Raw genomic sequence first — 24,856 nt, 5'->3', positions numbered from 1 at the left:
GTAATAACTTGATCATGATGATAAAGGCGCTCCTCAAGAATCATTTATTCCACAGAACAACTTGTGCGTTAGACAATCCATGCGGCAGCAAGATAAACTGCCAAACCTTCCAAAACAAAAAGTATCGCTGTTGTAGCATTTGCCTTGGTCAAATGTTTCTTTTGAGATTTTTTTAAACTTGCAGTGCAGTACATCTTTAACTTCATCACCTCCATAAATCATGTGAGGAAAAATCCTCAGTGTGAAGCTAGCTGCTGCATCACGTTCATAATGATCATGGTTGGGGCCGGAGAAGATGCCGCAGGCCTGGAAACCAATGACTCATCGTCGGTCCAAGTTACCCCGTCTCAGGAAAGAAACATCACTGAGTTAAGATCTTTAAGTCAACAGGAAGACGCTCGTGGAAATTGAAAAGAAAAAATTTTTTTTTTATGAATTCTTACTCTGAATAATGATAGAATCGTTCTAACCGAATATGGAGCAATCGCCGCACCAGCAGAAAAAAATTAGATTGGAGATCAAAGTATGTCTTCTTTTACTGATGTAATTGCATAGTAGGAGCTTATCTCCTTAGTTCGCTGTATATCAGCTGCGACACTCCAAGTAACTCATGTTTTAAACAAAAAGGTGTCAAGCCTCCAAGGGAATCATTGTGCCTAACAGGTTTACAGTTATCAAAATGTAAACCTTGTTGCTTATAATTACTTTCCTAAATTTTTTTAGGCATCTTCCTTTTCTGTGGTTGGTTAGTCGTGGTATTTCTGTATATCAATCGTTGTGTAAAAAGCTGAATTGTACACGCAATTTGATTGGTTTTTATTTATGGTTCATGGGAGGACAAACGCATATATGACGTAAATTAATGACAATTTGTTTCTTTATGAAGTAAAACAAATAGATGTTATTCCACGAGTTTACATGAATAACGCTAAGATGCTTATAATGGTAATAAGATAAATCACACTGGTCTGTGTGTCAGGCTGACTCACTTCCACCGAATTATCCCTAACTTTCAGCTGGTAAACGTTGTTTGTAGATATAAATCATATTCCGAATACCGCTATTCCAGTTTTGAGGTTTCATCTAGATCATAATTGACAACCCAGCCTCTCTCTTTCTCTTCCTACAGCTATGGCAATGTACTTGTCACTACGCTAGCACACTCTTTTCTGAAACTAAAAAGCCAGGACCACAGAGATGGGGAAAGGGTGCAGGGGGGGGAGGTATTTTTTTTAACAGATTATTGTATTCACTGACCAGCCTTTGATTTCACATGCTGAAGAACGCACGTAAGACCTTAAATATTCAGTGACAGCAAAATACGCTCGTCTTTTTTTTCGGCGTTCAGTAAGGTACAAGTATTTAAGGTACAGGTATCACCCAAGAGACTATAATCCCTTGTCTCAACCCATTGTAAAATTAAACTAGTTCCACATATGAGTAGAAAGCACTCAATCGCTGTTTCCTGACAGTTTCGCCTTGTACTCTGAAATTCTTCATAGTAAGAATAACACACCCACGTATTTCACGACTCAACCTCCACCGCTGGCTTGTGAGCTTTTATTCGACATGTGAACATCACATGGCATCAAAATGGAATTTGTGAGCGTCTTGGCGCTTCTCTCTTTGGTCCTCTCTCTGAAAGAGAAAAAAGAAAACACGCCCTTTTATCAACCATTGCAAAAAAAACCTAAATGGTAACCTCCCGAAAAACCATGATTCAAGTGACAAGAGACATGTTATGTCGTGAGGGAATTCTTATGAGTAGAAATGCTTTATGAGAAACGTCTGTATCTGAGAGGGAGGAATGGTCCATTTGTTAATCAACTGACAGGTTGCACTACAAACGCTTGTTTCAGGCCTTTTCCCAGACTATTTGTGACTGCACATAATTTAAAGCCATAATTTCCAGTCAAATCTTTATTACTAGTCGCCTCTTTCTCTAAACAAAATTTGATGAGAAATATTGAACATGTCTCACAATAACAAGAGATTCGGAAACTCGCAGAGATCTACCTTTAAAATTTAAACAAAAGTATGTGGTTATCAATCGTGGTGAGAACCAATCAAAATAAAGCTTACCTTCTCCTTGAGATGCAACAACAAGATAATAAGACCAATAAAGACACAGATGCCCAAAAGACTGACACCTGTAATTAACACCAGTTTGCTTGGAGTAACTAACAACTTAGCCGTCCAACTACAACATAAATGAAACTTCAAATAAGAATAAGTCTTTTAACGTTTTGAAATCTTATCGTTTAGTTTTTTTGAGGAAGCGTTCTTGTCAGCACTTTGTAACAGTATTTCTGAGTCACAGGACGCAATCAAACAACCAAGTTGCCTTTTTAATTAAAAGTAATCAGCAAGGAATGTGTTTTATTTATATGAAGATTTAATATCATCTCTTTGTTACCTTGAGAGGCTATCAGGTGGATAAGGAACCACGATGACTTGTGAATTCGGTATGATAGAACTCCAAACACGTTTTCTTTCAGACTGCAATAAATAAAATTACATACAAGAATGAAAAACAATTAAGGAGATAAATACATAAAAAGGAACTTCACCCTCTTTAGTCACTTGAGGCGCATAATAGTGAGCGCATGTTCTTTTAAAAATAACACTCAGGCAGACAAGACTTTCAGCCATCTCTTTCATACTGTTACGCTAACACGTCGAGAACTTGAAAGCCGTTTCCGCGTTACATCTCTTAGCCGACTTGGGGCAGAGACAATGATCAGTTAGCCTTACCGAGCCTTTTGATCTTGGAATTCCAACAGCAAGCTCATCAACAAAATTAGGTGTTCTTCCCAAGCCAAACACAGTGTAAGGACATTGAAGAGCAAAGTAAGCTGACTGAGACAGCTGAGCAGCTGAAAAAATACATACAAAACAGTCAACACTGGTAAGAAAGGGGACATTCCACAGGAAAAAAAAAAAGAATTGTCTATTCCAACGAAACACAGACCAAAATAAACAACGTGGAACCAAGGAAAGGAAGGCTGAACAAGTTAAGCATTCATTTTCGAGATTCTCAGGTGGGCGGAGAAAAGAATGGGGCGAGTTGCTCCTGGTCTCGCGCGCGACTTTGGTTTAGTGCAAACCTTTAAGTCTGCGCAGTTAAAAAAGACCGGAAAAAAACGCCCATTCTACACGTTATGGGAAGGCAAATGTCAACTGCCAGACACTTACAAATTTGCACCTGCCATTATCATTTCAACTGGCAACCTTCTATAGTGTACACGCCAGTGCTTGTCTTACGCACCGTCAAGTGTACACACCAGTGTTTTATAGACAGTCAGGTGGTGTGCGCACTCTGATTGCATCGCATCATGGTCGTATAAAAAAGGTAAGTCATTTGCATCTCTACGCGTTCGAGTGAACTTCTTTGGTGGCAGCCAGATAGCGTGAATATATGTGGATTGTAATGGAGATTCACTGTCTGTTGCCGTTCCTTCGAAAGTTAAAAAGTGTGACGGGCCTGTGCTACTCCTGTCATTCCTCCGTGACAAATTTGTTCTTAACAGGCAACCGACGTTATTAAGAAAGATTCGAAACTGCAATCTGCCTAAGAATCTCGACAACTGTTGCACTCACAGCCGATGGCAGAATGAATAATACCAAAGTTAGAAATTATATTCCTAACTTTGAAAATTGGAATTGAACCTTGACATACAATTGAACCTTGACATACATAGGCCCATTGTTGGGTTTAGCGTGTTGCGTTACTACTGCAAGGACATTTTGCTATATTTACTCAATCGTGTTATAAATGTACTTAAATCTACATAAATTGGCTAATCGCGAGTGTTGTATGGTAAATCTACTATCTTGATCACTGAAGATAGGAATTGAACCTTGATGGGATGGGAATTGAACCTTGACATACAAACGCATATTAAGGAGACAGAGGCCTTCTAATACATGAACTTTTTCCACCGAGCGTAAATACGGGATTTGTAAAAGGTGAAACCCCACGTCTCCTCAGAACGAATTTGCCTCGCTCCACTTTAAGTAAAAACGTGCAAAGTTTCAAAATACGCTTGAGTATGGAGGAAACCTAGACGAAGGTTTTGAGAAACGTATCTCTGGAGTTATTTCTGCAGGAGAGAAAGTTTACTTTAAAACAAAGAAATAGCGCGCGCACAGAAGAAAATATTGCCTTTTGTGACACAATGTCATCCGGCTTTGCCAAACCTCAGAGCATACAGATGGGGAAATGAAACCTTAAAACTGACCCTTATCACATCGTAAAGGAAAGTCATTAAGAGATATCCTAATAGAAGCTAAACTTTGAGGGCAGAAGATTTAAAAGCGCTAGTGAATGGTAGGTGACGCACAGGCCTATCAACACCTTTCCACGGTCGACTGCTTTTTGTTTTCCGGCGTGTCGCCTCACGCAAGGCAGAGGCTTTCGTGGATCAAGTGACTCTTTCCATTGCTCTAATTACACTGTCCTTCATTCAGTGATCAAGATAGTAGATTTACCATACAACTCTCGCAATTAGTAGATTTATGTAGATTTAAGTACATTTATAACACGATTGAGTAAATATAGCAAATGTCCTTGCAGTAGTAACGCAACACGCTAAACTCAACAATGGGCCTCTTCGCTACCGTAACAGGTCTCAAACAGTATCACTCAAAATGCATAAAAACATTTGTACCGTTGGAGAGCGTTCGAGATCGTTTGTTCAGAGCTGTTGAAAAAGGATGAAAGTAGCCATACAAATCTTTGAAAGACTTCAAACTGCGACGTATAACGAATTTGAGCTTCTCGAAAACCGGTCCCATATTACATGCGAAAAAACAGTGCTTGTTTTTGTCCTTGACAACAATAGAATACGCGACAAATACGTACAAAAAATACTTCTACACATTCAGAATATATCAATTTTTTTTTAAAATAATAATACCTTTATTTACATTTTGCCAATAAATTTATCTAACATTTATACAACTTGATTCTAAAGCTACGCCTAAATACTACGTGAAATCAATCTATAAATTCAATGAACAATGCTCAAAATCCAGCTATAATAATTCTTTAGAAGAATGAATGAAGCTTTCAAACCAAAATAATTCTTATAAGATCAAGGAAGCTAAAAGAGCGTTTCAGTATTTACATAATTTACATTCAAACATATTTACAATACACTCGATAAACCATGAAACTATATTTATCTGTGAGTGAAAGGAAAAAGAAACGGCCTAACTTCTATGGAATGTTCAGTCAAAATCTACCGATTTCTGCCGCTTTTACCGCCATATTGAAAATAACTCTACCACAATGCAATGTAATCGGGGTGCGCACACCGCCTAATAGACAGTCATCAATGTCTAACTTCATCAATGGCTAACTTACCACTGCCGTACTTTATTTTTCCGTCTGTACTTGTGGTGGTGTACTTCATGTATGCTCCTGTTAGACTTACACCATAAGGCTAAGATAATGACAATATAAATTACTTTTAATTCAGAAAGCCGCTAAATTGATCACATCAATCATCTCATCAGTCAACCAGTGATGGCTGGGAGTTCAAATGTAATCTCGTAAAATATTGTTTAAATCTACCCCTAGAGACAATCTTAATAAACAAACAAGGCTTGGCCATGCATGGAGATACAGTCATAAAAAAGAAAAGGAATCAAGCCACATTTTGATAGTTTAGAGGATTAGCTACATTTGGCAGAAACATTACTTTTAGTGGCTCTTCAAAACTACGCTTGCCTTGAATTACGACTCACATTCCCAATAAAACCTTCCTGGGTCTTAGAGTGTCACGAGAATAAAAGAAACTTTGCTCTCGTTCCCTTTTAATTCCACCGCATTGGGCACAATGCGTGGACGTCATTAATTATTCATAACCAATGAAGCAGCAAATTCCAAAACGAGCTCGCAAAAGAATGGGCCAAAACTGGCCCATTCTTTGCAGGAACTTCAGAATAAACGCGTGGCTTTTTGATGATTTCAGATGTATTGACAATTGGCACCTAAAATAAAGGACATTTTGGAAGTAGAAGAATTATCCTTTTGTACTTGAAAGTGCACAAAATTCGGCCATTTTTGGCAGGAAAGTAGTTTTTAAGATCGATTTTCTTACAGCTCTCACTACCCATCAAAACTCAGGGCACGGCAAAGAGCAAATTAATATTCCCCCTAACAGACTACTGTTGAACAGGAATCACTCGCCCCTACCAACCGTATCAAAAAGTTTGGGAATGGAAGCTCTTTCCGAAGCTTTTTGAAACCGTATGCAAGATGTTGAGGTTTCGTAAGAGTTAAAAGGATCTTCGGAAAACGTTTTGAGTTTACGTTCCGAAAAGTCGTCACAGACTTTATGTTGGATAACTCCATCTGATGTCTTTCATGATAGTAAATATATTTCCGCTCTGAAAAGAAACACTTTAAGCGATTTGACCTTCCGATAAGCGACAATCTGTTCCTACCATGGAAAATCTTTCATTAGTGTTTGCATGGTCCCAGATAAGATGCCGAACTTTCAGAAGAACTTTTCGAGCTTCGGTGCAGCAGAGTTATGGGCGGTGGAAAATGTTTTTAGATTTGAAAACTTTGAGCGAAATTTAAAAATGTAACGTTTTGGCTGAAAGTCGGGCGCAAACGGCCATTGCGGGCTTTAATATTTCTTATATCTAGGTTTTCAAACTCGCGGGTAGCGTGTGATGAAACGAGACAATAGCACAAAAAATAACTTGCCCTGACAAGAGCTAACACAGTATTCGCAAGATCTCGACCAATAAAAATCACCCAGTGTACGCCTCGCTGCTTGTATTACAGATCTATATTATTTCGCTTGTACAAGTAAACGTCGTGAGAACAATAGGAATCCTGTTCAACTCGAACTGTCTTAGCTGTTTTAAAACATTAAAAAAAACTCTTAAGTAGAAACGGTTTTTTTTTTCGCTCGATACAGCTCTGTTGAACTGAACTTGAACATAACATAGTAATGCAGAAATTTTCAAAGAGGGATCGACTTCAACTATCAACACAATCACAAAATTAAGGGGAAAATAAGTGGTAAGTTTAATTACACCAAAGTTAAAATCAAAAGGGATCGATCCAAGCAGGTCAGTAAAATACAAAAGAGAAGCTTGGAAACTTACCAGGTTTTCATTTTCACAAGACGTCAACGTTCGGCCTCCTACAACTGATTAAAAAACGCTTGGTTAGAAAAGAAGTTCATTTATTTACCACTGCCACGGAAACATTTATCAGTAGGGCTGATGCCAAGAAAACTAGGCTTTCTTTTTCTTTTCTGAAGTAAAAGAAACTTCCCTGTCAAGAGAAAATATTACGTCACTTGCGATGACATATCTTCTCTAAAAGGCAATATACAAGATTCCGTCATTATATTTTTAAAACACGCGACCCCATGAACCGTTCACTTCGTGCCGGCGTTGCGAAAGACCACGCAACGAACAGAACAGTGCCATCTTTCCACAAGAAAATATGTGGATTGGTTGATTCCATGGCACAACACGTGACAGGCCAAACAGGCCAAATATGATAAAATTGTATTTGTTTTATGTTGAAGCATCCGTGTGTGTCCACGTTTCTTTTTATGTCTTTGCTTTTACTTTTTCACTTCTAGTGCTGCTCAGTCAGCTATCTTAGGTGTTCTCCCCAATGTGTTCCCGGAATGTTACAAACAAATTAATAAGGAACTTCTGATATATCAATACAACCAGTTTCTCACTTTAATTGTACAGACTTACCAATAACTTTCAAGAAACAGGCATCACTATAGAGATCATTACGCAGCGCATGGACATGGTACTCTAAGGATTGTGGGTCGTTTTTTTTTTTCGGAGACTCAGTCACGCCCATGACTCCAATCTTTCCCTGGAAAAAATACAAAGTTTGATAAAGATATGAGAGCCCAGCGCATGCTCGCACGGGAGCTACCTAACATTTCAATTCATTAGCCACTCACGTCCCTCAACCAGTTGGATAATCTGATTTTATTTTTAGTTCTAGATGTCGCCAACAATTATATAAGTGCCAAAGGACCACGTTGTGAAATTCCTCTGAATTCGTAACTTCTCTTTCATAGATCAACTCTTTTCTTATTGGAAAAAAATGGAAAAGGGGAAAGAACGATCAGCTGATTTCCGAGTATTAAAAATGGCACTTTCATACATATTGAAATAAAAATTGAAAAAAATGGAGCCTGTTAAACTGCAAAATAAGGAGATCGTAGCAGATATGTTAAGATTTTGAGAAAATGTACATTTTGTAAACACGTCTTTTAAATTAAAAAATGTTGTGTATTTTCTTAAAAAAAGGAGACAAACGACCACACCAACAAACACGAAAACAAACAAACAAAATTGAGAAGTAAATTTGCTGTCTCCCCTAAAGTGTATAATCTTCCAAAACATTTTGCCACAGTAAAAACAAGACTGCCTAAACACAAAGGCATCCTAAATAGAAACGTTGTAAATTGAGGTGAAAAGTAAAGGCTAGTAGGAAAATGTGTGTAGCAATGGCTGCTTTGTACATCTCGACGAAGACATAACGACGAAGACCTTAGAACCACAAAAACTTGAGTTAACATAAAGAAAAAATTAGAATAGAACATCTATATTTACCCTCGCTTTTGTGTTGGTAATTTAGCCTCACTATCGTGTTGGTAATTAGAAAAAAATGTTCATTCTCTTACATTTTCATACAAATCAAAAAACGTGGCTACTACAGCTCCCTCTAAAGTTGGTAACTCCTGCAACCAAAAAGCACAAAAAACATAAACATTATTTAAGGAAATGAATTAAGATGGAAAAAAAAAATCATCACCCACATCGTGGCGTCCTGTCGTCTGTATACGGAAACCACGCTTAAAACGAGCGTTCAATGAAAATAGAAAAGGGAAAAAAAATCAATAAAAGGAAGGCAGATACTATAGACTGATTACCTTGCAATGAACATCAAATGTGCGTCTCTTATAGCAAGAGGTATGTGTACTTTCACATGGTACATTTTCCAAAAGGGCTGCAATTCTCTTGAATTTGGTTTTCCTAGTAAGTGTTCGGTGGGATGCAAGATGACGTTAACACAATGCACCATTATTAAAGTGCACGATAGGAATATAAGGATGAACAATAATGGTCACGTGGGTGGAGACCCTTTTAACAAAACATGACCAATCTTTAATAAGTAGAAGCACTTTATTGCTACAAAGGGAGGTCATCTAAGGTACAAATGTCAGAGAAACAACATAAATGGAAAAAATGCTGCCTCCAATAATCCCCAGAGGAACTGAATGTTCTATGTTAGAGTGGCCTTAGGTTTCATTACAGAAGCAGTGACAGTATACAGTGTTGATGTACGTAAATACATTGAAGTAATCATGTTAACTTTGCTTGTTACTAAAGTTTGCATTGCAGGGTTCTAGCATGATGGAAAGTCTGGGCACCCTCTTTATATTGAAGGAACATACACAACCCACACACACCTATATGAACTATGTAATTCAAAATGTGAATGGCTTGGTGAACTCACTTAGACAAAGAGGATGAAAACACGAGGAGAGGATTTGAGGACCCTAAGTGTGTTTAAGTACAAACACGAGTTAGCTTTCTATCTCACCCTGTCTCCTTCACGTTCAACACTACCAATGCATCATGAAAACCGTCCATATTATAGTCTCCTGTTTAACAGAAAAATACAACTTTCAACAATTTAACATAATTAATGGCGCTAACTTGTTTACAGGAGAAACACAATCTTCTAATCATATTCTCCTCTCTTAATGTATACTTAGATGCCATGAATGGCAGAATATTGTTAAATGAGCTGTGCCTATCATGAATGAAAAATTCTTGTTTGAAAAATGGTGCAATCTTTACTGCATATTGAATTTTTCCCCTGGAAATGTTTTGGAATCAGAAGTAAGTGTTGATCTCTCTGATGAAGCTGATGATGACTTCCACCTGAGAGTTCAAAGGTAGTCCTTGTCATTAGCACCTATCCTTCAATCAGAACTCTCCCCCCCCCCCCCCACGCCACAGAAGAAACCCTTGGACCCAGGAAAACAAAAATTACTTTGCCATTTTGACTTCTACTATGTGCACTACAACAGCTTCATTTATTTAGGCTCAATTGGCTGTACAAAAAGATTACATACCTGTACGAATGGTCATTAATGGGAATAAAGATGATGTCTGGTTTGATGGTGCAATAAACTGCCATGCAACAGGTCCTCCATCATTTGATAACATCCTCTCCCACTAAATAAATTAAATTTACAACTTTTTAACCTCATTGTGTAATTATATTTAGGGTTTAATTTTTTTGTTATGATGACAGTCACTGTTTTACATGTGTTACAAGTACAAATTAAGCAGCAAATAAAGGTATCTTCAACCCAGATCTATGGTGAGTTTGGCGTTTATGAATACCATTATTACATACCTTGTTACTAGAATACACATAAAGATGACTTTCTTCACAATAATCAGTTGTACAAACAGGCAACAACTGATCAATATTTCCATCTCCATCTCCAAAAAAAAAAGGTAATGTTACATTTTTAAAACAGTAAATGTATGTACAGATCAGCAGTCAAAGAAAATCAATGCTTTGTGGACTGGTGGTAAATAGACATTGTAGAACAAAAAATTTATGAAGTGGAAATTTACTTTCTACAACACCAGCAAGTATGTCTTTAAATGTTTTGGTTTTACAAAGTGCTGTACAATTCACCATAACCTGAATTTAAAATTATCATCATTGCCATGTATCTTTTTCTTAAACCAAAATTCAGTCATCCCAAATTTGAAATGAAAAGTTTAGTTTAGTTAGTTTTGTTTATTAGCTTCGCCACACGGCAGGGACACCGCAACAGCTTGCGCCAATTACTGTGGGCCCAGTAAACCCACCCATCCCACCCCAGGGGAGGACATCCATCACACAGTAATCTTGTGCGTGGGAAATTAACGTCTCCTAGCCCCAACCCTGCAGGAGACGGGACCTCCATTTATTCGTCCCAATCCGAGAAGACTAGAATATCTAACCATTTCTTGATGTTATAGAAAGGTAGCTAATTCTTCTCAATTATTTCAAGACCTTGAGTGTTCGTCTGGCTGGGGCTCGAACCCTTGACCTCCTGCACAACAGTCCAGTGCACTATCCATTGGGCTAACTGGGCGGCACATTAATTTTAAAAAGTTTGAAAATGTGAAATATGAAATGATTCCTTATACTAACCAATGTCAACAAATGTTGACTGGCCAAACACTTTAATGTGTTTGTCTTTGGGTATTTTGGGTGGTTTGATTACTTCTTCTGAGTCATCAGATGGCTGAACAAGGACTCCCTCCTAAAGGAAATTAAATGAAAGTATAAACCATCAAAGAAGAAACTTGAAATAACTTTTTCAAAATGTAACTTGTGACCAGCTTTATTCCAGAATAGCATCATATCATGGTAAGATTTTGCACAGTTTTCAGTGACTGTTCCAAATCTAAGTGCATTTTTGGGACAGTGTAGTTTTAGGGCCACTATGTGTGTGGGGGAGGGGAGGGGGGAGGGGAGGTACTGAGTGAATTTACTTACTCTGTTGATCCAAACTTCGCCCTGATTTAGTTCATTGATAACAAACAGGTCTGCAAGGACAAAGTATATACTACACTTTAAAAAAATATATCTTTTTGTCTACTAAAGACATAATTAGAACATCCCTGTGGCATGGAAAAATAAAAAAATAGATTGAATTTAAAATCCAACATAAGTGCCTGTCCACTCCCGGGAGTGAAATCTTACAATGTTTTATTATCTAACTGCACTAAGTAGAGTATAGATATCATGCAACAGTTGGTTATTTTGCATTAAAAAAAATCTGCTCAAATATTTGGTTATGCGTGATACCCTTCTCTATCTGCTTACCTTTTCGTGCTTATGAGAAACGCACATAAAATAAATCAGCTGGATGATAAATAACCCATTATATTATTTGGAGTGTAGCATTACTGAGTATATTTACTCATTGTTTGTCCACTCATCAGGGGATTCCCTGATTCGCAAAAGCCCTGGTGATTGGGCAACCAAAAAACCGGCTTGTAGGGATGAACTTGTAGTTTATTTGTCTTTTTCCTCCCACAATATATATATATATATATATATATATATATATATATATATATATATTTAACAATTATTCCACGAGCGCGCGTTGGATATGAGATGATACATAGCCAATGAGGCGCGACGCGCCTCATTGGCTATCTATCATCTATCATGCGCGCACGGTTTTCACAATTTGAGTTTTTAAACAATGTCATGTGATCACATTGCTGAGTTAGAGTTAACCGTCAGTGTGTATGGAGTATGACTGATGAGTGGATCAACTTTTGTTGGTCTACAAAACAGGCTGTATTAAAATCCATATGTGCGTAACTTAAGTAGTGCATTTGCTGCTATAATTATATATATATATATATATATATATATTATATAAATAAATAAATGTGGAGGTAGAGTCTACCTTGGCATAAAGTGCTCAATGCTGTGGTAGCAGAGCTAAGTATACATAGGTTAAAGAATTAAAGAGGACCCATCGATTCTCTATGACTCTGAGTTTCGTGCCTAAGCATTCATCAGACAGAACTTTATTCAATGAAGAACATACCTCATTATATACAAATTAGATAACTAGCTAATTAATTCACTAGTGTGGTGATCTACGTGTGAAATAAAGATTCTATAGAGCTATTGTTTATACATAATTATACATAGATCTGTCTGTCTGCCTGTCTTTATGTATGCATGCCTGCATGCATGCATGCATGGATGTACATACGTACGTACGTACGTACGTACGTATGTATGTATGTATATAATTGAATAAAATGTTTGAAAGAAAATTTGCCCTGAGTGGGATTTGAACCCATGTTCCCCCATATACTAGTTGGGTGTGATGACCACTACACCATCAGGACGACCATGCTGGCAACATGGCAATCCAAGATGTCATTTATGTGATCGGAGACATGGTACCCTGGGAAATTTTACTTTCAAGGCGACAAGGCAGGGGAAGCCTATAACTCCTTATGAAACCCAACTAAGGATCAATTACTGATACAAGACTGAAATCAACTTAGTGGATGACAAAGGAGGATCCAATTATAGATACAGGCTTATTTCAATTAATAAAATTTAGAGTTTCCCTCATATACAGTATTTTTTATAAAATTATACAATGATATTATCTACCATTATTAGACAATTTGGTGAGTAGTTTTGCTGAGCATTTTTATAAGCTGTGACATAATCCATAGGGCTTGTCAATAGACAAACAACAAGTAAAAATACTCAGCAATGCCACACTGAAAATATAATAATAGGTTATTTATCATCCAGCTGTTTTATTATATGTCCACGATGAGTATATATATATTTTTCTACCTCAACACACACATACATAGATATATATAAAATAATAATAATATATGTATTTGACAACAAAAGTAGATCATGCAATTGACCACTTTCATAAATGGCTGCCGGATTAATATTCTTTTGTTTAAATTTAAATTAGCCTTTCTGGCTTGCTTGAGATAATGTATTCTTTTGAATTTTGTACTGGAGAACGAGGCCAGAAAGGCTAATTTTAATTACATTTAAACAAAGGAATATTAATCTGGCAGCCCTTTATGAAAGTGGTCTATAATAATAACAATGTAGTACCAGCTGTAAAATCTCCATTGAGATCCAAGAATGCATTGGAGTGTGGTATCATGATTGGTGCAAGCACACTGGATTGACTAGAATTGGTCTGTGGTTGAACTTCAAACCTTCTTTTTGATCTAGGTACAATATCAAAGCATCCAATCAACTCCAATTGTATCATTGACTTAAGATAAAAATAGACTTCATATTTTATGCAGAGTTAAATAATATATCTGATTCATCATTTCAGTTCTGTGTTATTACTCACAGTTTACAACCAAAACCCCTCCCCTCAAATTCAATTAGGAGTATGTCTATTTTCTTTTAGTCAAACTGTTCAATAAACATGAAACTTAGGTAACTAATTGAACTAACTTGCCATCTACAATTAGGCTGTTGCTTAAACTATTTTTTTACTGTTTAGTTCTCCTACACTTAAAAAAAACGCATTTCTTTGTACCCCTAAGACTAATTCAAAGTACCTAAAGTATATGTAGTAGCATAAAAACCTGTGGACATTACTAACATGTTCAACTGTAATTATAGTCCTGGAAAATCAATTAAGGCTTAATCAGCTTTGCAGCCAACAACAAGCTTAGGTATAGGTAGTAAAAAAAACATTACCATACAATGGACATAATATTACCCTTGAGATATCCAGTATGAACGCAAGGAAGAATTTATTGCAATTTCTGTACCAAAAAGGTCTGGCAAGAGATCACCATTGGCGCTAAAATAAAATGAAATTATGTAATTTAAAACCTGCTGTACCCTGAAGAGCAGTATGCACATATGCACATGATCAAGTGAGATTCTGAACATCCCTCTGTTTTCTCCTAACCTCAATTTTCGCCATTAGTAACATATAATCTTGCAACTTTAAGGTGGCCGAACACAGTTTTCACATGCACTTTGCTGATGCAATTCAGCACGCACACAAGGATTGCAAAAAACAAACATGCCATCAATAGAGTGGTCATTTTATTTAATACTTAACACATACCCACACTATCTGTGCTATATTTTTCTCTATAGTTGGTGCAGTGTATTGAAGGCTTTAATCTTTTATTACAAAGATATGTTAGAAAAGTTAACAGTGCAAAGAACCCAGCAATTCCCAGCTTTTTCATTTGTTACCGAAAGAACCCAGTTAAATGCAATGCATGTGTAGTAAGTAAAAGAAATTGTGATTGAATGGAAAATTGCTCTCTCAAAAATATGCCTATTACTTGAGAACCCCTCATTAGAATTTCACGAAATTTGGCCCAAAAATACTTTAGGAAGTAAGTAACTGGAGTATCGATGAAAATTAATTTTATACAAAGGAAATTCTAGATAACGGAGTTAACCTTCAAAAAGGGATAATTAAAGATCTCTTTGTTAAATTGTTAGCAAAATGGTGTTAACTTGTGAGTATCATTACAAGCTCACTGCATGCAAATTATAAAGAAAATCTAATGACTAGATTTACTATATTTATTCATGTCACCATGGCAATGGCACATACCTCAGTTTAGCTATTGAAAAAACAAAGTTTGTGTTGTTAACTTGCTTGCTGCCAGTTTTGGCGAACAAGAGATCAATTGTTTTAGAGAAAATGGTGAAAGAAGCACAGTCATCAAAAACTGTGTTCAGCCACCTTAAAGTGATTTTTAAGGTTAAGAGGATGCAGAAATTTGCTCTCACACGAGTTGGTCTGGATAATGCAATCAAAATGAGATAGTGACCAAATTCTTCCTGTTATCAGTATTGAATTACGTACAACTGGAGTATTTCTTTTCTATTTTTGCCATGTACAGAAATGGAAAGGCAAAACAAACATACAGGCCATGGAAGAGATACAGGCATCTGTTCATTTCATAATTCAACCAAAGATCCAGAAATGTTTTATGTTTTTTTACTTGGTGGTTGCTAAGTGGCCACTCTCATCAAAATTTTAGTTGCAAAATATATTTTCACTTATCATGGCTTGGGTGCATCTTTTGCCCTATGACTGGTTTTAAGGTACAGCTGTACACCATATCCTTTACTTGTGTGCCATCTGCACATGATGCACAGCCTTCCTAATCCCAGTATCTTCACCCAGCTTTGACCCCAGTGATTGGAAAAGGCTGAACAAGTTGTGCACTTTTGCTTTACTTTAACAATAATCCAAATTTGAAAACATTTTCATTTGAACACTTTTTTTTTAAGATAGAGGCACTGAGACTTAAAAAATATTTTTTGGATAGCACTGTGGAATAATAATTATGGTAATTCTCTCCTCCCTCTGAGGTTACAAACTTAAGGTGATTATTTTCTAAGGATTATGAATGACACATCAATCAAATTACTTGCTTACTTACTCCATGACTAATGGTTGATCTTTCATTACTAATTCAAGACCATTGGCATCTGAAACAAAACAAAATTGTGGCATTTTGAACATTGTTCTAGTAATGTATAGTTCTGAAGGATTGTTCTCTATTCAATAACTTTATATTTTGTCAAAATGCCAGTGAATGCTACCAACAACCATCCCTCCTTGGACTACTCTCACATGGAGAATCAGACAAGACAATCAGACATTTTTTTTTCGAAAGATACCCCAGTTGACGGTAGGTTGACAGCACCCTTCAAGTTAAAAGTCAGCAACCATGCTCTATGAATTACTGCACACTTGGCAATTAGTCAACTACAGGTAAACATAATATTCTCTCCAAAGATTACAAACCAAGATGTCTGAATTACTGTACTCTGTACAAGTCATGTACATGAGAAGGAAGCAATTTATGTGTACCTAATGTTTTTGAATTTCCCCAATGCACATAAACTGTAACATTCTTCTCTGAATTGTGCTGAGATTCAGCTACAATTAAAACATCAAGGCAGCCATCACCATCAAAGTCCATGGGGCTCACATTGACAATTTTGCTGTGACAAAGAATGATTAAAATGCATCACTAGCATCACTTCTGTACCAGACTATAATTATGTTATATAAGAGGTGAAGAAATAAGATAGCATGCAGTATGTAATTAATTAAAACAGTCCAAAATAAGTTGCAAAATAATCTTGCTCAAAGATGAGTTATAAATGGTATAATTTTGTTGCATAAATTGCACCATTATGGAATTAGAGGATTGATTAATGACTGGTTCTTGTCATACTTGCCTGTCAGGATGCAATCAACCCAAATCGGTTCTATTGTCTCTAGCAAAGAGAGAATAGTGTGTGGAGTCCTTCAAGGTTCTGTACTTGGTCCGCTTCTTTTCTTAATTTATGTCAATGACATTCCTCATTCCTCTACAAAGTTTGACTTTTACCTATTTGCTGATGATACCAATTTACTATATGCAAAAAAAGATCTAAACAAACTTGAAGTTGTCGTCAATGAAGAGTTATTAAAGTTGTGTGAATGGCTGAATTCAAATAAATTATCTCTTAATGTATCTAAATCTAATTTCGGTATTTTTCAACCTTACCAACACAAACTATACTGAGAAGTAAACCTTAAAATACTTGATAATAACTCAAAGCAATTGGTATCTCTTGAACATAAGACATATGTTGTATCCCTAGGTGTTCTAATTGATGGTAATCTCTCCTGGAAGCACCATATTAACTACATTTCCACGAAAATAAGCAAAGGTATCGGTATTATTACAAGGCTAAGACACTTGGTACTGCTCACTACTCTTATAAAGTTTTTTTTTTAACATTTACCGCTCGCTCATTGAACCATATATTTCCTATGATCTCGTTGCTTGGGGCAAAGCCGCGAATACTCATCTAAAGAAAAACGTTATTTTACAAAAGCGGGCTCTTTGTCTAATGTATTTTTCCGATTATACATCTCACAGTGCTCCTCTTTTTAGTCGTTTGGGAATTCTACCGAAAAAATGCTTTACTTCAAATTGGTTGCCTCTCTGTTACATGACATCAAAAATCACTGTGCTCCTCCCAATATTTCTGAACTTTTTACTCACTCTTAACAGGTTCATTCCTACTCTACTCGTTTCTCAGTAGCTGGAAGCTTTTATATAAAACAGGCGAGAACAAATCATCAGTTGCTTTCCTTTTCTAGAGTTGGTGCGAAAATATGGAATGGCATCCCCCCTGAACTTCGTAAGCTAAGGAAAGCACCTTTTAAACGTAAGCTAATTCACCTGCTTTTGAAAATTCTTAAAATTGAGGAGATGAATGTTGACTTGCACTACCTTGACCTTGCTAGCTTATATTTGTATTTCAACTGATTAGCTTTCTCTTTGACCTCTTAAAAACTCCCTTGTGTGACTGGCTCAGTTAAAACCTTTAATATGATTATCACTACTATTATTTACTATTTATTTTTATTTGCTTATTTATTCAATTTTTGCGCGTGCGCGCGCGTGTGTGTGTGTGTATGTGTGTGTGTGTGTGTGTGTGTGTGTGTGTGTGTGTGTGTGTGTGTGTGTGTGTGTGTGTGTGTGTGTATGTGAGAGCCTATACAGTGTCTGTTTAGGTAGCTCACCTAGAATAGCTTTGCTAACTGCGGGCTACAAAGGCCTTTATTTCTTTAATTTTTAAAAAAATAAAGTCAATGCTGTAGTTGTTGTTGTTATCAAGCAAGCTAGTCATTAGCATTCTAAACAGTCATTCACTTCTTCCTTAGATTCATAGATCACATATAGAACATGCTGCAAACATCAACTTTACCTTTGAAAAAAGAAATTTTGTGCTAATCCTTAGTTTTTTTTTGGCAAGAAATGAATTAATAACCCCTCAGAGTAAATAATGTGCCTTTAGAATCTATTCTAATAAATCAAACAAAACTTTTTCAATAGATCATTTCCAAGTTTTTGCGGTTTAGTGATCCAGTGCCAAAATTATGGTGTGAGAAGGAGGCTAAGTACAAAGTCACTCTAATTAGTTTAAAGAATAAAGGGCTGTAGTAGTGATAACTAGTGAAAAATTCTTGAAATTCAATGGGGGAGAGTGAAAAATTATTTGTGAGAGAGAGACATTCAGATGGGTGATGATGGCAAAGGAATGAAAAAAGCAGAACTGTTAGATTTATCAATGAAAGCTACAGCAATGAAGTAGATGTAAACCAGAAAGAACTCAAACAAATATCAAATAAATGATACCCTCAAGGAAGTTGAAAATTTATTTGTGAAAATACTCAGTTTCTTAAGCCAAAGAGGAAAGGCCGTCTGAGTCTCCCATATACAAAGTTATGTATCTTCAACATGTCATATAGTGTTACATGTCTCTATATCATCACAAAGTACTTACCTCTGCAGTGAAATTAAAACCCCTCCTTTGCTAAACTTCTGCTCTGATTCACTCCACAAAAATATTTCCAAATAATTCCCTAAACGATAAATGAATAAAAATCAGTAGGGGAGTATAACAAGATAATTCGGATTTAATAACTAAGTTGATGTAAATTTGCCACTGTAAAGAGTTTCTAAGCTGACATTTCAAGCATTAGCCCTTCATCAGAGTGAAACTTGCTTTGACAAAGGGACAATGCTTGAAAACATTAGCTTAGAAACTTGTTGGCGGGCCAGTCTGGCTCCTGCCATTAATTTCACCCTTTGTAACAAATTACAGATAATATTAGATGCAGCTGGATTGCTCTAGATGAAGCAGGAGATCTAGCAATAGTATTAATTTTCTGCTGGTGTACATAGTTTCAATTGATAGTAACAGGGATGGGCAAACTAAATACACTTTCAAAATTTTTTCTATGATAATACAGCTATTACAAACACCCTTGTGCACTTAATATCATAGATTTTGGATGTATTATTTTAGTAACTTCTAAAACAAATGAAATGAATCTATGCCTCTAATATCACATGCCAAGTTGTTCCATGTAAATGATCCTCTAATTGAAAAGTTTCCATAAATCATTCTTTAGATACAAAATGTATTTTTGATGTTAATCGTGTATCAGTGGCCAATTCATTCAACTTAGTTGATAAAACCAAGTTATCTTATTCCCTAAAGGAAATAAGTTACAAGGATAACAACAGGGATGGGTAAACATTAAGTATTTACTTTGTCTTCACAAAACTGTTGGACAGTTCATTTGGACAATTATGTACTCCAACATTAAAAGGAACACACTGTCTCATAACTACATTTACTCTTGTAGCAACATTTAAGTCCTAAAACGTAAAAATGTCAGCAAGTTAACACAGAGATTACAGTAATCATATGAGGGCTTAGCAATTTAAAGAGACATCTTCTGGATTTGATCTACTGGTCTCCCAACACATTAAGGAGCGTTCGCTGTTGTGGCCAGGGGCAAGATGTGCTGCTATTAAACTAACAGACTTTATGAGACTGTTTCATAAAAATCTCATAGAGATGGAAGTAATGCGAGTAGTTTTTTCATACGTTTTCAATCACTTACTGCAGCACATGCAACATACACAAGAATATATAATCTGTCTAATTACAAAGTTTATTTCAATTTTATAACATACTACCGCCTTGTCCTGGATTCTTTATTTTGCACCTGAAGGACAAGAATATTACCTCCACGAGTAACAAGGAACAAGTCGGTCTGTTTATCTCCATTAAAATCGCCAAACGCTGCCAAATAGCCATTGATTGCTGAAATACCAACTCGTTCGGTTACATCAATAAACGAGGAAGAAATCTGCCTCCACAAAAGAACCAACAACCCGAATGAGAAAGCGATGTTCATTTCAAAAAACCATTTCAGGAGCTTTATACGAGGAAAATTAAGTATCCATAATCCTGAGAAATTATAAAACGATCACAAAATAAGAAATTAACCAGAAAGATCCAGAATTGGGAGAATTGATCAGAATTAGCGAGTTAATGTTTCCACGGTACCCTGTGATAGCTCTCCAGCGGCTTTCAGAAAACAGCTATTGATTGTATGTAACCATTTTGTCATGTCCACAACATGTGTGCCTACCAGTGAAGCGGAAGAAGGTCATCAACATTGTGTATGGTCTCTAGAAGTCGTCCCTTTCTCAGAATATTTGAAATTCATTTTCTGTCATGAAAGATACCCTCTAACTGACGCTTAAACGTTTATAATACAGAGTAAGTTCGGTGATTTGGGTATGGCAACACTCTCAAGTGTGGCACGAGAACCCGGACAATTCGTTGCCAGAGGCGTTTATCCAACTTGTAATCATTTTTAGACGCTTTTCCTCTCAGCTATTGGCGTGGACCATGGACGAGTCGGAAAGAGAAGGAGAAGAGCAAGTCTACGACTTCATTGGAAATGCATCAGATGAGAATTCAAACGAGATTGAAGGAGTGGAAAGAACATCTGCTGGAGAAGAAAGTTTGGAAACAGGAACTGATGAAGTAGATCAAGGTTTAGCTGCCTCGCCAACAGAGGACACTGTTGTTGAGAAAAAGAACATATTACTCAAACTCAGGGAGAAATTTCGACGTCGTAGATTGTCAGAGGATTCGTTAGGAGAACATTTTGATTCTGAAGAAACAAATGAATCTTTGGCAGCGTATTCAAGCATCGAAGATGATGAATTACCCACTACTACGAAAAGACTTTCTTTGAAGCACAAAACGTTAAGTTTTCCTGGCTTCGCAAAAGATCGCTATTTCAATACAACAGGGGCGAAACGTTCTCGATCAAAGTCGTTTTCTTTCCGAATGCAATCCAAGGAAATGAAGGCAAAAAGAAAGGAGGACATGTTTGCACGTAATAAACAAGCTGGTGACACCTGCAGCACATCCACCTGGCTGCATTGCGAAGCTGCACAGGGAGATCCGCACATAGAATTAGCACAGAAAAGAGCAGTTCCTCCCCCTCCTCCTCCCAGATCTGTAAAATCGCAATTTACCAGAATTAAACATAGACAAATTGTAAAATCGTTGACATTATCGCTCGATGAACTAGACCCATGTAGTGGAGGAGTCCAGGGGGTGCCGACCATTGAAGGCGTAGAGAAGCAGTTGAATGCTAAGTGTCAGCAAACAGCAACTAAAACGAACTGCCAGCAATATTCTGTTCCACTAACCAAATCTTTAGAGTCTCTTTCCCATTACAGCTGGTACTGGGGGCCCATAGACCAGTTTGAAGCTGAGGTTTTCTTGCAAGATAAACCTGATGGTTGCTTTTTGGTTAGGGACAGCTTCCATGAATTCCACTTGTACAGTGTAAGTTACAGGTGTAGAGGAAGAACCTGTCATACAAGGATTCGCTTCAGAAATGGAATATTTTATTTTGTTGCTCCTCCAGATGAAACAGGAACTAAAACAGTTGTAGGACTCATCAAGAAATCCATGAAAATGTCCCTAAAGGGGCCGATGTGTTTTTCAAAGGCATCAAGTTTCCTAGGTTTTCCCACTTTTCCCATTCGACTTACAACACCAGTTTCAAGGTTTGAGGAACTTCCCTCTCTCCAACATCTTTGCAGGTTTGTTATTCGACAAAATTCTAGGTGCGATAAGCTCCATGAATTACCACTTCCATCCAAGATTATTAAATATCTGAATGTAGAAAACCATTTCCTGGAAAATGAAGGGAAAAAAAATTCATCCCTCCTGTAAGTTCAAATGTCTACTAGTTATTAATGAACCAGTAGCTGTAATCTTGTTGTGCATGACTTACCTCTTGTTTTTGTGATCAGATCATAACTGTCATTCTCCAATGCTTCCAGCTGTGATTGATTGCTGGCACTGAGTCAAAATTCTGGCCACAAAATTGGCAGAAAGAGTTGCTTATTTGGCTACCAATGTAATGGTTAGCCACACAGCAAGCTGTAACTGATCCAAAGTCAAAGTGAGTGTCACTTACGTGAAAATATCGGCATATAATGTCAGTCAGCTACATGTAAGTCTCCAGGCTGTATTAAAGAGTGTGTCATTTTTTCTTGATTAAGTTCTCCAAACTGCATTTGAAAAATTTTGAGCCTGGAGCCCTGTTCTGATTTGTTTCCTACTTTCAAATTTCAATTAAATCTTAAAAGATTTTTATATTTAGCTGACTGTCCAACTAGGCCATGGATGAAAACCTGCTATGCATTGTATACTCTATTTTAAAAAATATCCATTGCCAACAAAACTGCGGGTGAACTACTTGTATGTAAGACAGACATTCTGAGCCGTTTACTTGTCAGTGAGAGTATTACAGGACAGATAATTCTTTAAAATACTATGACTTTAGTTAATTGAAGGCAAATACTACAATTTGCCATTTAGGCCCCACATTTTTGCCCTGAAAACACAACAACAGTTGTTGAAAAAGAATCAAATGTTTCCTCTTCACATAAAGTGACATGAGCACTTTCGAAAACAAATATTGCTGGTTCCAAATTGTTATCTGCCCATAGATATTTATGTATAGATTTCAAACATAGCTGAACAACATCAAAGGTATGTGGTCAACATGCCAGGTTTGAAATGAAGGAAAATTTTTGACAATATAATTAGGAACTGGCATTTAAAACTGAGGCATTTTATTGTCGTTGAAGGCATTAACTGCCTACTGGTTAGCTCAATTTGGTAGAGCGCTGGACTGTTGTGCGGGAGGTCAAGGGTTCAAGCCCCAGCCCGACCAACACTCAGGGTCTTAAAATAACGGAGGAGAATTTGCTACCTTTCTATAACATCAAGAAATGGATAGATATTCTAGTCTTCTCGGATAAGGACAAATAAACTGTAGGCCCCGTCTCCTGAAGAGTTAGGGGTAGGAGACGTTAATTATCCATGCATGAGATTACTGTGTGGTGGATGTCCTCCCCTGGGGTGGGATGGGTGGGTTTACTGGGCCTGCAGTAATTGGCACAATCTGTTGCGGTGTCCCTGCCTGTCGGCAAATCTAATAAATTAAAAATTAAATTAAAGTTTTCCTATTTCCAAAGTTTTTAAGGAAAAAATTAATTTTTTAAAATATTTAGGGGGTGTACAAAGGTTTTGGAAGTTGTTTTGCAAGAGAAAAGTGGCAAGGAAAACACTGCCTCAAAACAATAGAATAGAAATCAACCATGTAAACAACTCAAAATCCGTGTTTCCATGCCAAAACCTAGTGTGTCCTTAGGCCCCATGTTTTTGCTCTGAAAACACAACAACAGTTGTAGAAGAAGAATTGAAGTTTTTCCCTTCATATAATGTGACATGAGCACTTTCCAAAAAAAACATTGCTGGTTTCAGAATGTTATCTGCCGATAGACAAAACAGTTTCCAGTAAAAATCAGTGATATCCTCCCTGCCAACAACTTGTGGATTGTTTCATGTATTTATTACAATTTAATGGAAATGAAGAAAATAAAATAATTACTTATAACAAAGGATGGTTGCTATAAGGATGGTCTGTAAGAGTCCAAGACCCCCTCCTCAGACAGACCACCTGACTATGTAGTTTGAAAATATAATTTAATATGATTAACTTAAATCTGATATAAAAATTCTAAAATGTGTGACTGAGTTTTTGATAATTTTACCAGTGTAGTTTGGATACATTAAGAAGTTCCTCACACCAAGCTTAAAACTTGAGATACTAGATGCTGATCCAATTGAAAATGGGAGTGAATCCCAGTTATCAACAATGTGATTAGAAACACTGAACTTTGGACATTGGACCAACTTCAACCATAAGTTAAATGTAATGGATAACTTTGTTCAAGGTCTGTCAATAAGTAAACCCACAACTGTGAACCCCAACTATTCATTGGCCATGGTGCTCTAAACAATGCTTTGTTAGACCTTAATTACCATGTTAATGTTGTATTTGAGGCAACAACTACATCATAGAGATATTAAGTAATGCAACTTTAAGAACATAATAATATCAATAATAATCTAGCAATGGACATTCCATTGGGTGGCTCTTCTTGTCCACCGTTTACAGATTGAATTGAAATTTGGAATGTTGGTTTTTGTGGACGGAGGAAAACTGGAGGACCCAGAGAAAAACCCTTAGAGCAAGGATTAGAACCAACAACAAACTCAACCCACATTATGCCAGGTCTATAAATCGAACTGGGCCACAGTGCTGGGAGGCAAGTGCTCTCACTGCCACACGTCGCAGTGATATAAACATACATATATATATATATATATATATAACTGCAGACAGTACTGTTTTGGCCTTCTGGGCCTCATCAGTGCAGTGCTGATGCTAGGATGGGGGAGAACCGACATGGATCCCCAAACTTGTGGTATCGTCTAAGCCATGCTAGAGTGCTC

At 36.8% G+C, this 24,856-nt stretch overlaps 3 protein-coding genes across 10 annotated transcripts in view; 2 read left to right on the top strand and 1 right to left on the bottom strand.

The window, feature by feature from the left end:
- LOC111329513 (uncharacterized) overlaps positions 1-904 on the top strand; it is a 30,859-nt gene extending 29,955 nt beyond the window's left edge. For all 7 annotated transcript variants that reach the window (XM_088752481.1, XM_088752482.1, XM_022934237.2 and 4 more), the window contains one exon: positions 185-904. In XM_088752481.1, coding sequence (XP_088608607.1) covers positions 185-411 — 227 coding nt within the window. In that variant the 3' untranslated portion in view covers positions 412-904. The remainder of the gene's footprint in view (positions 1-184) is intronic.
- On the bottom strand, positions 793-20,537 carry LOC111329515 (T-cell immunomodulatory protein). 2 transcript variants are annotated; one of them, XM_022934239.2, is made up of 20 exons: positions 20,201-20,537; positions 18,947-19,025; positions 16,470-16,603; positions 16,036-16,084; positions 14,337-14,420; positions 13,709-13,827; positions 11,579-11,628; positions 11,231-11,342; positions 10,436-10,524; positions 10,149-10,251; positions 9,611-9,671; positions 8,937-9,039; positions 8,688-8,744; positions 7,741-7,867; positions 7,129-7,172; positions 5,369-5,447; positions 2,755-2,876; positions 2,417-2,499; positions 2,083-2,200; positions 793-1,638 (listed from the first exon to the last, which is right to left on the bottom strand). In XM_022934239.2, the coding sequence occupies exons 1-20, from the start codon at positions 20,370-20,372 to the stop codon at positions 1,579-1,581; spliced, it is 1,845 nt and encodes a 614-aa protein (XP_022789974.2). In that variant the 5' UTR covers positions 20,373-20,537; the 3' UTR covers positions 793-1,578. The 2 variants fall into 2 exon arrangements, with proteins under 2 accessions (XP_022789974.2, XP_022789975.2); XM_022934240.2 differs by having other exon boundaries at positions 20,152-20,496.
- Positions 20,538-20,588: 51 nt separating this feature from the next.
- LOC111329516 (uncharacterized) lies at positions 20,589-22,546 on the top strand. Its single transcript, XM_022934241.2, has one exon. The coding sequence runs from the start codon at positions 20,873-20,875 to the stop codon at positions 22,217-22,219; it is 1,347 nt and encodes a 448-aa protein (XP_022789976.1). The 5' UTR covers positions 20,589-20,872; the 3' UTR covers positions 22,220-22,546.
- The last annotated feature ends 2,310 nt before the right edge of the window (positions 22,547-24,856 follow it).

This window comes from Stylophora pistillata, chromosome 3 (genome assembly GCF_964205215.1).
Source record: "Stylophora pistillata chromosome 3, jaStyPist1.2, whole genome shotgun sequence".
In the NCBI taxonomy this organism is placed as follows: Eukaryota; Metazoa; Cnidaria; class Anthozoa; order Scleractinia; family Pocilloporidae; genus Stylophora; species Stylophora pistillata.
The sequence above is the reverse complement of the archived record's forward strand: the minus strand, read 5'-3'. Positions and strand labels throughout refer to the sequence as shown.

What these genes read in the sequence shown, in the direction of transcription:
- LOC111329515 (XM_022934239.2), bottom strand. Translation starts at nt 20,372, where the DNA reads ATGAACATCGCTTTCTCATTCGGGTTGTTGGTTCTTTTGTGGAGGCAG. An exon ending in GTTTTAATTTCACTGCAGAG is followed by an intron (nt 16,604 to 18,946) that starts GTAAGTACTTTG and finishes TCTTTGTCACAG; the next exon opens with CAAAATTGTCAATGTGAGCC. An exon ending in TCATACTGGATATCTCAAGG is followed by an intron (nt 13,828 to 14,336) that starts GTAATATTATGT and finishes TATTGTACCTAG; the next exon opens with ATCAAAAAGAAGGTTTGAAG.
- LOC111329516 (XM_022934241.2), top strand. Translation starts at nt 20,873, where the DNA reads ATGGACGAGTCGGAAAGAGAAGGAGAAGAGCAAGTCTACGACTTCATT.